The sequence below is a fragment of the Chionomys nivalis genome, chromosome 2, assembly GCF_950005125.1.
Source record: "Chionomys nivalis chromosome 2, mChiNiv1.1, whole genome shotgun sequence".
NCBI classification, from domain to species: domain Eukaryota; kingdom Metazoa; phylum Chordata; class Mammalia; order Rodentia; family Cricetidae; genus Chionomys; species Chionomys nivalis.
The window spans coordinates 18,185,258-18,200,445 of NC_080087.1; the positions used below are offsets into that span (position 1 = coordinate 18,185,258).

Below are 15,188 nucleotides of genomic sequence, written 5' to 3' on the forward strand. Positions count from 1 at the left end.
TCAAAAGAGACACCACACACGGTCAATGGTCACGCCACCCTGAACACGCCTGATCTTGTCTGATCTTGGAAGCGAGACTGGGTTGGGCTTGATTAGTAGCTGGGTGGGAGAGATACCAGGCATGCTGATAAAACAGAGCTCTGGATTAAAATCCCTTTATTTAAATTTTTATTTATTTTTTGATTGATTGGTTGGTTGGTTGAAGGAAAGTCTTATGTAGCACAGGCAGGCTCCTAACCCTCTGTCTAGCTGAGAACACCACCAACATCTTGATCTTCCTGTCTCTACCTCTAAAATCCCTCTAGGAAAAGATTCTCAATCTGGTATACAGACTAGCAGATTACAAACAGTATCTCATTTTTATTGAATGTCTATGGGCCACAGTGAACATGGCACCTTTCAGGATCTGAAGCAGACAGACTTGCCTCAGGGTTCTGCTCCTCAAGCCCACTGTTCTGCCGCCCTCTACTGCAAAACTAAGCAAATCCTACTTGTAGAATGCAAATGATCATCAATAGAATTTTCTCCATCTTTACAGGCTTCATTAGAGAATATGAGAGGTGAATCTGAGAGCTACATCCATCTCATTTCCAAAGCTGTCTTGACTATTATACAAGTAGTGGAAACCACTAGGAAGGGTCAATAGCCAGAAGTGAGGCTAAGCCCCTACTCAGAGAAGGCCCTGTTCATCTGTCCGCCCCTTCTTGAGCACTTTCTCTTTTCTCTCACATGAGGGCCAGTCTAGGAAAGTTTTCCCTCCCAGCTGCCTACTCAATTGGGTCTCATGGAAATAAGGCAAAACAGGAAGAGGAATCTGTTTTTCATTGAGATGCTAGCTTCCTGCCTGAAACTGACCCTGTCCAGCACAAGGCATTCCTCAGCCCTATCACTATCCAAGTTCCAATTAATCCTTCAGCTTGGCTGTTGTGGATGGGGCTGTAGCCCTAGCACACACGTGTCTCTAATTCCTTAAAGCAGTTGTGAAGCATGAGTATAGAAAACGTTTCCATATGACCACAACATCTTCTGGCATCGCCCCCCGCCCCAACTTAATAGACACACCCCAAGTCCCCATCCCTTGGCAAGAGTTGTAGCAAGGGCTGAGACTTACATGTAAAAGGAGATGATATTTGAGAATCCTCTGAACTGGTTTTAAGAGATAAGACCCCAGGGGCAATGAGTGTTTCAGAGTTTCCTGGCGCTCCCGGAAGAACTTGGCCAGTATCTTGTTCCTCATGCACTCAGTGAGCACGGCCACAGACCTGCAAGAGAAGCACGTGCGTTTTGTCATGAGGATGTCATGTTTTACATGGTGCTTGAGGTTTAAATGCCAGTCTTGGTGGAACTATCCTAAACTGGGCAGGGTGGCCACAGAGGTAGCTCCCGGCTAGAATCCCTCAGAGCAAGTCAGAGAAATGTCTCCCTTTGGATGGGTTGAATTAGAAGAGGGAACTGAACTCAGTGGCATAGAACCATGGGTTTGGGCTCCAAGAACACACAGCCCCATGCCAGGACACTGTAGCTCGACAAGAGACATTTGTTTTGAATGTTAGCCCCTGCATGTGCCCCATCCAGATGTCTTTGTACAGTTCTCATGGTGCACATCTGGATCCAGTTCCCACAGGCTAGGTTATAAGGCACAGCATCCCTGGTTTAAGACGAAATAGTTTCTTTATTTAGCACAGACTTGGTCTCCTATTAGGACACTTGTCACCCGCCTCAGATGGCTTGTGAAATGTGCCTACCATACCACTTTCTAGGAGTTGAATTTTCTCAGAGGAACTCTGACTAGCTGCCCCCTTTACCGTCAGTCTTCTCCTCTTTCTTGTTATGTCACTGCAGGATAATAGAAGAGGGGGCTAGAGTCCCTTCTGAAGTTCCCAGAGTAATATGTAGCTCCAACGCATCTTAATGCAACAGTTCTAACAATAGTTATCCCTTCCACATCAAGCTAGTTGATAGAATCCTACATCACACACAAGCGCAAATTAAAATCCTGATGTTACGGTATAAGCTGGATGCAGGTAGGAATCATTTTATTCTTTTCTTCCCCAAGTCTCTGGCATGTTTCCAGGATTAATTGAGACAGTCAGAGGGAGTCAAACAATAAAATAAGACTCCGTGGAAAGTCTTGCAATTAACCTGTTAGAATCCCTTTGTGCTATCTGCTTTAGAAAAGACCAGCTTAAATGGGTTTATTTCTCCCTTGAGTCCTGAATTTTAAAGTCCTCATCGTGTGACCGGGGCATTTCTCTGAAGCCTTCTGGAATCAGGTGCAGCTGCTCAGGAGCCTGGTGGTTGAATGATGGCCCCATCTCTTGCTCAAGACCGGAATCTACTGCAAATCAGGGCACAGAAAGGACACTCCAGGTTCCCGGAAGTCTCAGGAATAGGGTAGGCATCTGAGGACAATGGCATGACCTCCTTTGTATCTGTCCCTTGGAGAAGGAGGGAGGGACCTTCCTGCTTCTCTCCACAGTGAAATCCCTGGGGTGTGATTGGCATGAAGGAAGAGGTCACCTGCCAAGGTGTGCCTGCCACATTTAGAACCACCAGCCTGGGTCTCAAGTGGGGAGAAAAATCTTGGCACTCTTGGCTTGCTAAGACAGGGACATGGGACGGTTAAGTGTCCAGGCGAACTGCCCGGAGACGGGCATGGAAATATTTCTTTGTAGATATGAAAGTCACACACTGGACAAGAATTGGACATGCCTTCTTCATTGAGAATGTCCCTCTGTTAACACAGGACATTTCTTTAAAGGCAGACTCAAAATCAAAACACACAATCTCCAGGAAAATGTCCTTAACTATCCCCACTGGGGTTATTTCCTGTTACTTTACGTGTCTTTAGCTTCCACTGCATGTTACCAAGTTCATACCATATTAATTCCCATTCAGGTATTTAATCACACTTATTCTATTTCATTGGTATGTGCAATCGGGTTCTGCCCCTCCAAAGCATACGAGCTGCTTGAAGGCAGGAATGCTGGGTCCTAGTTTCTGCAGCTCTGCCCTGAGCACGGAAGAGTGCAGCATGAACGACAGGCTCTGAAAATCCTTCTTGCACACATGAGCTCACTTTCCCAGAATCCCAAAACAGCCCATGATGGCAAAACAGAGGATTTCATCAGTAAGCCAGAAGAGCCTTCTGAAGCTTTGATTTGGAAAGTTTCCATATTGAGGTTGAGTCTTTGGATGGTACGTTCACAGTGAAATGCACGCCAACAGACCTCCTGAGCCAGCCCCTTTGACCGTCAGCCCCAGCACCTCACTGATTTGTCAGTTTGAACAGCTTCCCCTTCTGCTTGGGAAGAACTTTTGTGGACAGTCTGGGGGCTGACTGTATGGTTCCTCTGCTGCATGGCATTTTGGCTTATGGACCATGAGATTTAGTTGATGCATCCCATAGTTCATTCTGTATCAGAGAAAAAAATGCTTGAGTGTAACCTTGCAAAGTATGGGCGAGTCTATAGACCTGAATTATGGCAAATGCTTGAATACGCATGTGGGGTTTTTGTTTTAAGAGAAACCCGGGGTAAATACAGTTGTCTATCTAAATAAATAACCATGGTGTCACATTCTGAACACTGTTTACAGAAGACTAAATCTTTACACTGGGAAGTGGTGGTTAAAAGTAATTCTGAACTTCAGGCTTGTTACTACACACTAGCCTTTTAGGCAACTCCTGGGTTGCAGGTTAGGGGTGTTTGCCCTTCCTTCCCTCGGCAGCCACGAGGATTTTACTGATACTATATTCCTGTGGACGACTGTGCCAAGATTGACCAAGAGTGTGCAAGTCACGCCAGCCCTCTTTCTGGCTGGGCTGTAAGAGCCTGTTGATCATGAGTTCACAGAAAGCTCCAGAACTTTATGAAGATACCGTGGTGGGTGGCCTGAGACTGGAGCAACTTGGTTGACGTCCGCACTGGGCCATTTGTCAGCTACAGGACCCTGTGGAGTCAGTTTGTCATGGGTCTCTCAGCAGGGTCATCCATAAAATGGGAAGAAGGAAGGGGTGGTGATGGATTTGCACTTGATAAGACTCTATTGGGTTTCTAGCACTGGGGTGGGTGTCCTGCATCCCTTTAATCCCCCAGAATCTCTGCATAACTGTGCATGCTTAACTTAGCATTTGCTTTTATAGCTTTTTAACACTGCTGAGGACTCAAACACCCAATAAATGTCTTGGGAGAGAGAAAAGAAATGCCTAGAGCTACACGCAGCCTTGTCTTTTGGCTCTTACTCAGCGATCTGTACATTGTCCAGGCTGGTCCTTGAACTGATCTCCCATCTCCAATCTTAGAAATGAGCAAAATGGAGCCAACAGCCCCTGGAGACTGGAGACCCCCATTCCTCATGCTGACTGTTCAGGACCCGTGGTTGCTGAACTTTATAAAACTTGGAAAACTCATAAAGCTTACCAAGCAAAACCAGAAATTCTTTTCTTCCCAGTTATGTTACACAAGCACACCTTCAAAATGTGGTACACACAAGAAAAGGTTAACAGAGAAGTAGAGAGCCCTATGCAGTAACACGGATACATCACTCTTCTTTGGATCTGTGCAGTGATGTTCCTGGTCTTACTCTACGTCGCTCATGGTTTTTCCCCACTCCAGCTCCATGCATCCTCCCAGTCCAAAAGGCACCAAACGATATCTGAGATCCCCACAGACCATTCTCCTCCACATTTTTGCATTTCCCTGGTCTTCAGCACAGTGCCAGGCATACAGTGCCTGACACTGCATCTAATGACTTGAAACAGAACTAAGAGAGGAGGACTCCACCCCTTTCCACGCCATACCTTGGGTAGTTGGTGCAGTACTGGGTATAAATGTGGAACTCTTCACTCTGCAAGGAAACAAAAGAGACTTTCATAAGCCCAGGAGCACAGACAACAGCGTTCATTCAAAAACAACAGCGTTCATTCAAAAACAACACCGGCAACAGCCATTAGGCTTCTACTGTTCCAGTCACATTGGTCCGCCCCCAGAACCTGTGTGGCCATTATCTGTGCCTACTTCTCTTTACCCAGAATCCATATAATGCAATCCATATTGCATGAAGTACAATAAACACTCTGGACACCTACTGTGTCCCAATGATTCTGAAGACAGGAAGAGATGAAAATAAGTGTTTGCCCCAAGGTGTTTATGAACATATAAGTAGTTTATATTTACACACCATACAGTAAGACTATGTCAGAGCACACATGAGAGCTGCTGCGTGCGCTCAAGCCCTGCATATGTAGCCCTCTCTTCCCATGGCTATTGCTGCTTTTCTCACTGCATAGCCACTGCCTTGAGAATGAGTCTAAGCTGCATTTCTCCCAAGCAGCTTTCCTTGAGCTTTTGGGTTGAGCCAACTGTTTCTAATTGTGGCCATCCACCATATCCAGCATTCATGTCTGAGAGCACTGACCAAATGGCACTGATGTTTTCTGTGTACCTGTCTGGCTCACCAGGGTCAGGGCAGTGGCCACATTTGTCTTCCTGACAGATAATCCCTGTTGACTCCTCTCTCCTACTGAATATCACCTGAGAGCAGAACCCAAGTCTACCCACCTACACGCACCTAGCACAGCAGCCATGACTCAAAAGCAGTAAGGTTTGATTAGCAAATGGACCCCATCTGACCTTCCCTAAAGTCTTCACTTCCAAGGCCATCTTAGTTTTTCAGCTGTGAATTCATATTATAGGAAATAATACATTGATACTGACTGAGTCGGACAGCTCTTTAAAAAGGTAGGGTAACAATTCCATAGAAATAGAAAACAAGCATTGCTTCTTATCTTATTGCACCTATTGATTAAGAAATCAGTCAGACATTACAAACTGGATCACAAGAGAAGGAAATAGAGCACACTTAGGTCAATGAAGAACGATGACAATTAAGTTTTCTAAAGAGATAGGAGACTGGCTTTTTCCTTCTGTGGACTGGGGTGAGGAAAGAAATCAATTGTCAAGTCAGTCATGGTGGTACAAGGTGGGGCCAGAAGGACTGGGAGCTTGACATCTGCTTGGACTGAACAGTAAGACTGTCCAAAAGAGAAAGGAGGGAGGGAATCATAGAGGAAGGGGGAAGAGAGAAAAGAGAAGGTGAAGGAAGAGAGGAGGAAGGAAAGGAGAGGGGGAAGGGAAGGAGGAAGAAGGAAAGGAAGGGAAAGGAGGAAGAGAGAAGGGGAAGGAGGGAAGGAAGGAAGGGAAGCCATCACTCCAGCTCCTTTACATCCTTGAGGACAAGCACCATTTGGTCTGCTCTCAGTTACATAAAATTAGCAAAGCTAAAAACCGTTCTATGCACCCTCGGAGAAAAGAGCACAGACCCCATGGAATTACTGATTGTGAAGAAGAAACCAGAAAGCTGGCAGTGACACCCACCACCTTGTCTTCTTGGGGATTCCCTACACCGCCAAGGGAAAGAAATACATCCATAGTAGGTGTAAAGAGAGTTACAGTTTCAAACTTCTGGTTGGGCAACTGTTGCCAGAGAATTACTGGTTCTTGCAAAAAGCTGAACTAGACTTTCACTTTGATCGAGAGCCGCAGGGTATTTCGCCAGGAATCCACATTTCTCGACTTCCTAAACAACTCCATACTCAGGATACTGCTTATTTTTGATGCTGTTAACTTTAATATTTAAATTCTGGTCTCTACTTAGAATCCTGTCTGTTAAAATCAAGTAGGATTAAGCCAATATTTATTTATTTTGAATTCATTTTGGAACATTTTAAGCATATGTAAAATTAGAGAGGATGGTAACTATTCAGGAAACCACCGCTGTCCAATGCAATACTCATTAACTCAAGGTTTACGTCTACTTGTTTCTCCTGTCCCCACCATCATACAGAAACAAATTCTAGACAACGTATCAAGTCACTTAAAATTATTTTATTACATGTCTCTATGCACTTTTAAGAAAATACTCCTTATGTGTATGAGTGTTTTGCCAAGCATGCATGTCTAAGAACCACATGTAAGCATGGTGCCCTTGGGGCTCAGAAGGCGGTTTCAGATCCCTTGGGACTAGATTTACAGATGTTTGGGAGCCACCATAGGGGTGCTGGGAATTAAACCTGGGTCCTTACGCAGAGCAGACACTGCTCTTAATCTCCGAGCCATCTCTCCAGCCCCTGTCTCTAAGCATTAGTCAAGAAGCATCACAATTCCGTGGTCATCCTTGAATAATTCCATGATATGAGGCATGCCAATAACTGCACATTTCCTTGTTTGATTTCCTTTCCTTTCACAGTCTTCTATTTGACTTGAAGCCCATAGAAGGTTCGTACACAGCAAATGTTATCAACTGGTTGACTGCTTTTGCTCATTTGCTTGCTTTGTAACACTGGGCTGGAACTCAGCATCTTTGGTGAATCCTCCACCCTCCATTGATCTTTACAAACTCTTGACTGGTTTTTCCCTTGTAATTTAACTGCTAAAGAAACCACAACATTCATTCCACCCACAAGGTCCCTGTCTCAGTGGTCCTGGTGACACACTAAAGTCTTCTGTCTGTGTCCTGTCCATTACACTACTGAGTGCTAATAGGGGTTTACTCTGATGGAGGTTTTATATCCTGGCAAAATGCACCATAGGTTGCACTATACTCCCATCAGGGGGCACAAATGTCTGGACATCTTTTTTGTGTGTTGTTAACAGCCACTGGTAATTAGTATTTAGGTCTGATTCTAGGGGTTACTAATGGTGATGTTTCTGGTTCAGTTAGTCCTTCTTTGTTATTCTCAGAATAATGTGTTATTTTCTTAATATCCCATAAAGAGCCTGTCTGATTTTTAATGCCACTGTAAGTTCATAAATAGGAACATATTTATTTAATGAGGTTTAGTTGTTTTCAATGAACTATCTTTACTTGTTATATTAGTTAGTGTTCTCTAGAGGAAGAGAATTTATAGAATGGATCCACCCATCCATCTAGGAAGGAATTTATTAAAGTGGCTTATAGGCTGTGGTTTAGTTAGTCCAACAATGGCTATCTGGACATCAACGAAAGGTCTGAGAATCCAGTTCAGTCTATGAGAATCCAGCTGGGTGTCTCGAATGGTTTTCAGTAGACACCAGAATCCCAAAGAAGTAGGTTCTAATGCCAGTGAAGAAATAGACTTGCCAGAGAGAGTGAGAGCAAGAGAGAGAGAGAGAGAGAGAGAGAGAGAGAGAGAGAGAGAGAGAGAGAGAGAGAGAGAGAGAGAATGAGAGAGAATGAGAGTTTCCTTTTTCCATGTCCTTTACATAGCCTGCCAGAAGAAGGTGTGGCCCAGATTAAAGGTGAATCTTTCCACATCTAAAGATCTGGATTGAAATCGGATCTTCTCACTTCAAATGATTTAACTAAGAAAAAATAGTCTCTCACAGGTGTGCCCGGCCAGTTAGGTTTTGGTTAATTCCAGAGGTAGTCAAGTTAACAACCAAGAATGACCATCACACTGGTGTTCAAATGACCAGTAGGCACCTCTTCTCTGATGCCAGCTTTTGTGTGTCTGTGACATGACCTGACATCTTCAGATACTTCATGGTTTATGTGCCATAAAATATTCCAGAACATCTTCTGGATTTCCCCACCACCCACACCCATGCTTCCCAGAACCCTGGCCCTCTGTAGCAAGTCGTATTTGGAGACAAGTCTGGGTATTAGGAATGCTCTAACTATTGGGTTTAACATTATTTTTAGGAATTTTCAATGGAAAAAGTGAGAAATACTGTTTTTCTAAGAGATTTTAAATGAAATTTGGTCCATACTAATACAATATTTAAAAAAAAAAAACTCTAAGAATCCAGATCTTTGAGAATGAGTATGATGAAACAAATGGAAAACTCACATTTGAGTTCATACTCTGGGAAGCAGCAGCCCCAGCTGCACGGAAAATATTATCTGGAGTCACTTCAGTGTAGGTGCAGGGGAAGCGTTCCTGTATTCTGTGTCCACACTTGGGTCTTATCCCTAAGATACTGTATTATGTACATGGAAGGTTCCTGAAACCCGAAAACATCTGAAATTGTTCTGATCTAAACATTTGGGATAAGGGTGACAATACCTGTCATTCAGACTCAGAACTGCAGGGTTAATTATTCTGGAACATTCCTGCTTCTATATTTTATTTCTCCTGGCAATTTCATTCCCCAAGGGCACTAACATTAATACTTGCTTGCATCATCCCAGAGCACACTACAGTTTCCAGAGGAGAACAGGGATATAGCCATAAACATGTGTTGGGTGTATTTTGGCCACCACATATTTTTCAAGTCCATTAGAAATTCCTTTGCGTGGCTGCCTATCAACTGCGTGCACACCTTTTTGTGTTTGCTTCATTTTACTGTTGGCGTATAGAACTGGATTTTTAAAGCCTTAATTTTGGGTTTTTGAATTATATACATGCAAATCCAGGTTTCCACATAAAGACATATTCAGAGAAGTTAACTCATTCTGCTCCATTCTAGGTGATTCCTTTCTTTCCTCAATTTTCTTGTTTGTTGAAATAGAGTCTCATGTGATCCAGGCTGGCCTCAAATTTGCTATGTAGCTGAGGATGGCCCTGAACTCCTGGTTTTTCTCTGAGATTTCAGCCTCCACATCCAGTTCCTTTCTCCTATAATTTAAATCTTATCAGTCATCCTGTTTTTAAGCACAGACATCCCTTTATCAGATAAGCAAATCACATGTAGGAGTGAAAATAAGTGGGACGTCATTGGAAGGCTTATGAAAACAGATAACTGGACTGAACCCCAATTTTTCCTTTACTTGTTCGCAAGCATTTCTATGAAACTCCCCTGTGATGCTGATGTCACAGGTACAGGGACCATGCTTTGAGTAGCTTGTGCTGGGCACACTTAACGGCCTCCCCCTCCCCCAAGCAGTGTATGGAGACATTTCTTGTTTGCTTGCATAGCTCCACTGTACTCCATTGTTTGGTTGAGCATACAAAAGAGTGTTCAAGCAGGTTTTTGTTTAGGTTGTCTGTTGTCTTTGGAGGATCAAGTACCACTGCCAAGTATCATGTCAGACTCGTTGACATTTTGCCAGTTTATCCTATGAATAGCGTTCTGGCAGCAGGACTGGTAGGTGACAGAGTAAATTCCAATTTCTAAATACTAGATTCGGCCAGCTTCCGCTCCATAGTATCTGGGCCAGGTCGAATCTGTTTCCTTACAGCCTAAACAGCGTTTTAAACCTAGTACCACATTTTCCAATATAGTACTTTATAATTCCTAAATTAGCTGTCTACTTCTAGGCATCGGAGAACATAAATAACTAGAGTTTTGGCCTCTCTTGACAAAGTATAGGTTCTATAGGCCATGGACCTACCGGTTCACACAGCAGATGCTATCCTATGAGACTAGCAAACACCTGCCCCACTACAGCCTCCACTTGGATTCTCTATACACAGAGTTAGGCATTTGTTGGCTATGCAGGATGGCCCTGGCTCCAGGGATGAGAAAAGCAGAGAGATTTCCTCAGGTCCTTCAGCAAGCACACAGCTGACTACAGCTTCCCCCACTGCTCCACACTAACTTGGAGTCACTGTTCTCTCACCCTGGGATAGACCAGCATCCAGCTCCCTATCCTCATGCTTTGAGACCTTTAGAATCATGGGACATGTCACACTGAAAACAACGGACTACATGAAGATACACTGCAGTTGAGACACATAGTCAATCTACATACACTAGTGCTTAGTCAGGCCCTAGGGCTTCTCGATTTTATGACATTGTGACTCTGTCCCTGATCTAGATATTTGCTCTCTATCAGGGGCACATCAATAACAGACGATTAAATGCAGGTTTGACCCTAGACGTGCAAACATCTGCAGACTTTACAAACAATGGATACACATGTACGCATACATATACACACATATATATATATTCATCGTGCATATGTACATATATGTGTACACACATATACATACACACACATACATGAAACACAATTAATAAAAACTCAGAGACAAATACTGGGGTTCAACCCTAAGACCCAAAAAGCCATTGGTTCTTACCTCGACCTCAGTCCAAAATGACAATCCTGCCCAGGAATCTCAGAATGAGACTGTGTCTGAGAGCTATCTCCTCCCATTTTATAATCCTCTCTAGTTTTGGGATCAAAGGTATGCACCACTGGGATTAAAGGCACTCTCCACCTAGCTTGTACGGCAACTAGTGTGGCGGTGTGTGTTACTACTGCCTAGGTAGTAAGGCTGACCAGTGGGGCTGTTTTACTCTCTGATCTTCAGGCAAGTTTTATTTATTAAAATAAAAGTGAAATGCCACTACATATATATATGTGTGTGTGTGTGTGTGTGTGTGTGTGTGTGTATACATACATATTTTCAACAGTCCCTAAGCCTGTTAATGCTTAAATGTCATTATTCATTGTACAATGCCAGCTAAAACCCTTCTAAAGATGCATTTAGGGAAATATATTATACAAATTAGAAAAAAGCAGATATTACTTTCTAATTATTCAACTCCTTTAGATTATAATTTGCATGCAAAAGGAGATAATTATGTAAAACGCAAAGCTTTAGGGTACAGGAATGCTAAAGAGCACACAGGACACCCAACCGCTGCTGAATGGGTGCAGAGGAAAGAAGTCCGTGATTTTGGTGCTTTTCTGCCACAATTCTTTCTCTCTCTCTTTCTCTCCCCCACACCTTCCCTTACAGTCTTTGGTTCCAGGGATGTTTTCTTGGACAATACACAGGTAGCATATGGGGAACATGATAGTGACTTTACATGGATTTTCAACACCAGAAATTTCTTAATGACAATTCCAACATGTGGTGTATGTGTGTGGTCTGTATTATGCATATACATGTGTGTGCATGCACACATGCATTTACGTGCAGTGAATATTGGTCGCATCCTTCTGTGTGAATGAGTTCTCATTCTCCTCAGCTATGAAAGAAGGAGAGCGCTCATGGGAGGTGACTGAGCACGAAGGGACAGGAGGCTAAAGGGAACTAAGAAGTCAGGCAATCTCTCCTTCAGCTGCCCAGAGTAAGCCGTGCTGACAGTCCAGTGAGGGATGAGCATGAGGGTGCCTGAGAAGGCAATCTGGGGACAAACTCAAGTCTTTCAAGATGCTCCCAGAGTCCTGAGTGCACATCAATACACATGGGGCATCAGGCCAGGGAGAGAATGCTTATTGATGTCCCTCAATGTCCTCCTGATTCTTCTGGAAGCAGTTGTTAAGACAGTATTTTCTTTCTTTGGCTAAGGACTTCATTAGCTTACACACACCACACAAGGAAGCCAGGCCAAAGATGGTGCTCTGTGAAAGCCCCAGCAATTCCCATAAAGGCAAAGTCAACTGCCAGCTTTACCTCTTTTGCTAATGACCTCTCAATTAAAGCAATTTTCCATCCCTCCCTGAGAAGAGCAGCTGGTGGCGGTTCAGAGAGATGTAACCCCGTCTAAATGTCAGGGTGCTGAGTGAGAAGCGGGGCGCACAGAGCCGACACGCCCTCCCGACTCCTGCTCCCGTGTGAAAGAGTCGAGCTCCCAAGTTGGTCTTCTAATTAAACTTGGCAATATTACAATGAAAAATGAGATTTGGGAGTTGGCAGGGAGGCACATAAACAAACTTTTATGCGAGCAATTAAGCCAGAGTTAAGCGAACGCTGGAAGCACTTTAATCATCTTGTGACTACAGTTAGCAGTAGAAGCTGAGCATTCTCTGAGACATCAGTGTTGCGCAGATGCTGATCTTCTTTGAAATGCTCCTTTTGCTTTTACACCATTTCCCCTGTTTTCATTTCTTTCATTTCCTACTCTATAAGAGAATCCATTACAAAGAAAGTGGCTATGGAAAAAATCTTGTGTGTGTAAGCGTGTGTGTACCAACATTTTACATGGGAACACACACAAGCTATGAAAAGACAGGAGGGGTTATATACAGGCCCACTGGGTGCCATTTAGTGGTTTCAGTCAAACCCAGAGAGCTGTTAACTTTGAATTCCCAGCCACGAAGATGGGTCTGTGGCCACCAGAGCTAACTGTGTGGAACAATCTAGAGCCAGCAAAGGCTGGGGTAACACCTTAGTCATCTTGGACTCTTCAGGGCTCTAAATGAGATGGTAATGGATGGTTGATTCCAAAGGACTACTATGAACCGGCTTCAACCTCGCCCACTTCAAACCTTCATATGGAAATCGCATAAAGTTCTTCTGCAAGTTGATTTCTTCCAGAGGTTTTCCATAGAAAAGTTGTTGAGTCTCAAAGCGAAACTTGAATGTGACAGGATTCTGTGTGTGCCAGACAGCGCCATGTGCAGGATATCAGCCTTCCAAGCTCAGAGCATGAACTTCTGACACCTGTCTTTGTGTCAAGTCCATGTCAAGTCATGTGACACGGAAGACGAATAGGAAACCCAGGGTACTTTTAGGACTTAGGAAATCACTTTTGCTCTTCTTTATCCCTTAAAGGGTAACAGCATCAACCAGACTAGTACCACATATAACACAAACAGAACATGTAGAGTCTTGGGAATTTTTGGAGTGAGTTTAGAGGTATGGTATATGGGTCTATATGGATCTTTTTATAACATTCTCAATTCTGGATTCTCCCATCTCAAACGTTAAGTCTTTCCAAGAAAATAATTAATAACATTATTCAACTACCATACAAACTATAGGAATACTAGAGCTAACAGACCCCTCCTCTATAACTGTGCACACACACATAGAGCTAGGAAAACAAAAAAAATTTCATAATTGGCTAGCTAGCTTAACTCAACATTGAATAACCCACTGATCCTAACTTTAAGACGAAAACAAGCTGCGCATGCTGTCTGCCTTGGTTGGCCCTGAAAAATGAATGGGGCTTACCTTGGACACAAAACATTCTGCTATGGCCACAGGATCGTTTTCACAGTTTTCCAGATCTTGAAGAAGTTCACTAATAAAACAAAACAAAACACATAGCCAGGAAGTATTAGATAGTAGTCTTCAGGTTGAGGACATTTTATGGAATTTAAAGGTTTAAACCTTCTTAATGGCATTTACAAGGACTCAGGTAATTGGTCCACAGGTCTATTGCCACTGTGTCCAAGACTTAGTTAAGAGATGCCCAAGATCATGGGTGCAGCAGGAGTTTAGACACAGACTGGAACAGTAGTTCCCACACCAGAGATACACCTGCCTAAGAGTTATTTCCCAGACATTTGTTGTCAGTTGCCAAAGTTGCTCACATACATTCACTCATTGAAGAAGGGCCTAAGTATCCATGCTGTGCAAGGTGTCAGCATGCATGCGTGCGCACACACACACACACACACACACATGCATACACACACACAAACATGCATACACATACACACACACACACGAAGCAAAGTGAGATAAATTCCCAGTTTCAGTGAATTCTTGTTGCATTTGAAGACTAAGATGCTCAAATCACACTAACAAAATTGTCAATAAAGTGAGTGTTTCAGAGGACAGATGCTCCACAAGAGGCGGCATCTCTGCTGAAACACAAACTCATAAAGCTCTAAGGGCAGGGCAGGACCACCGTGCTGCATGGCTAGCGATCTAACTAACCGTTTAAGCTCCCAGTGTTGTACACAATTCTGAAAGTGGAGTTGCTTGCTCACTAGATATTCTTGGGGTAAGTGGCACATTTCCGAGTTGCATTCCCTACACAGTGTGATTTAATGTCAGGTGCTTAATTTTAAATGTTATGTGCTATACATTTAATAAAAAGACAAGCAGTTCTATGGACAAAAATCATTGCTTTGTGCTTCAAATTCTCAGTGGGCCCTGCTGAGATGTATCCATTGTTCCTGTTGGATCAGGTCTCTATCTCTAAGAACTCTGACAATGGGTTTTCCTTATTTTTTTTTCAGTTTTAGTGTTTCCTTCTTCACTGTCTTAAAGACCCACCCCTAATCTTCTTAACCCGATGTATTTTGCAATCTGAATAGATCAAATGTCCAAATCCACATCTTTAAGACAATGAGAATATCATGGAAATAATATTCCTAGTTTAGGTTTAGCATGTACTATGATCTTTTCCTTTCTTGTAGAACCGTAGCTTCCCTGGAGTTAAAACAATCTGTTTTAAGATTTTTAGGATTGTTGACTTGTTTTTACACCATTGGGTAAACAAAATTAACAAAAATGTTTACCTCTGTGCTGATGGGGAAAAAAAGCTAAAGAAAAAGGAGATCCATTACCTTTTCAG

The 15,188-nt window shown here is 43.2% G+C and overlaps 1 protein-coding gene across 4 annotated transcripts in view; it reads right to left on the reverse strand.

Annotated features, from left to right (window-relative positions):
* Plekhg1 (pleckstrin homology and RhoGEF domain containing G1) overlaps positions 1–15,188 on the reverse strand; it is a 217,668-nt gene that overhangs the window by 29,721 nt on the left and 172,759 nt on the right. For all 4 annotated transcript variants that reach the window (XM_057762173.1, XM_057762174.1, XM_057762172.1 and 1 more), the window contains 3 exons: positions 13,835–13,904; positions 4,802–4,848; positions 1,112–1,262 (listed from right to left, as the gene is read on the reverse strand). In XM_057762173.1, coding sequence (XP_057618156.1) covers positions 1,112–1,262; positions 4,802–4,848; positions 13,835–13,904 — 268 coding nt within the window. The remainder of the gene's footprint in view (positions 1–1,111; positions 1,263–4,801; positions 4,849–13,834; positions 13,905–15,188) is intronic.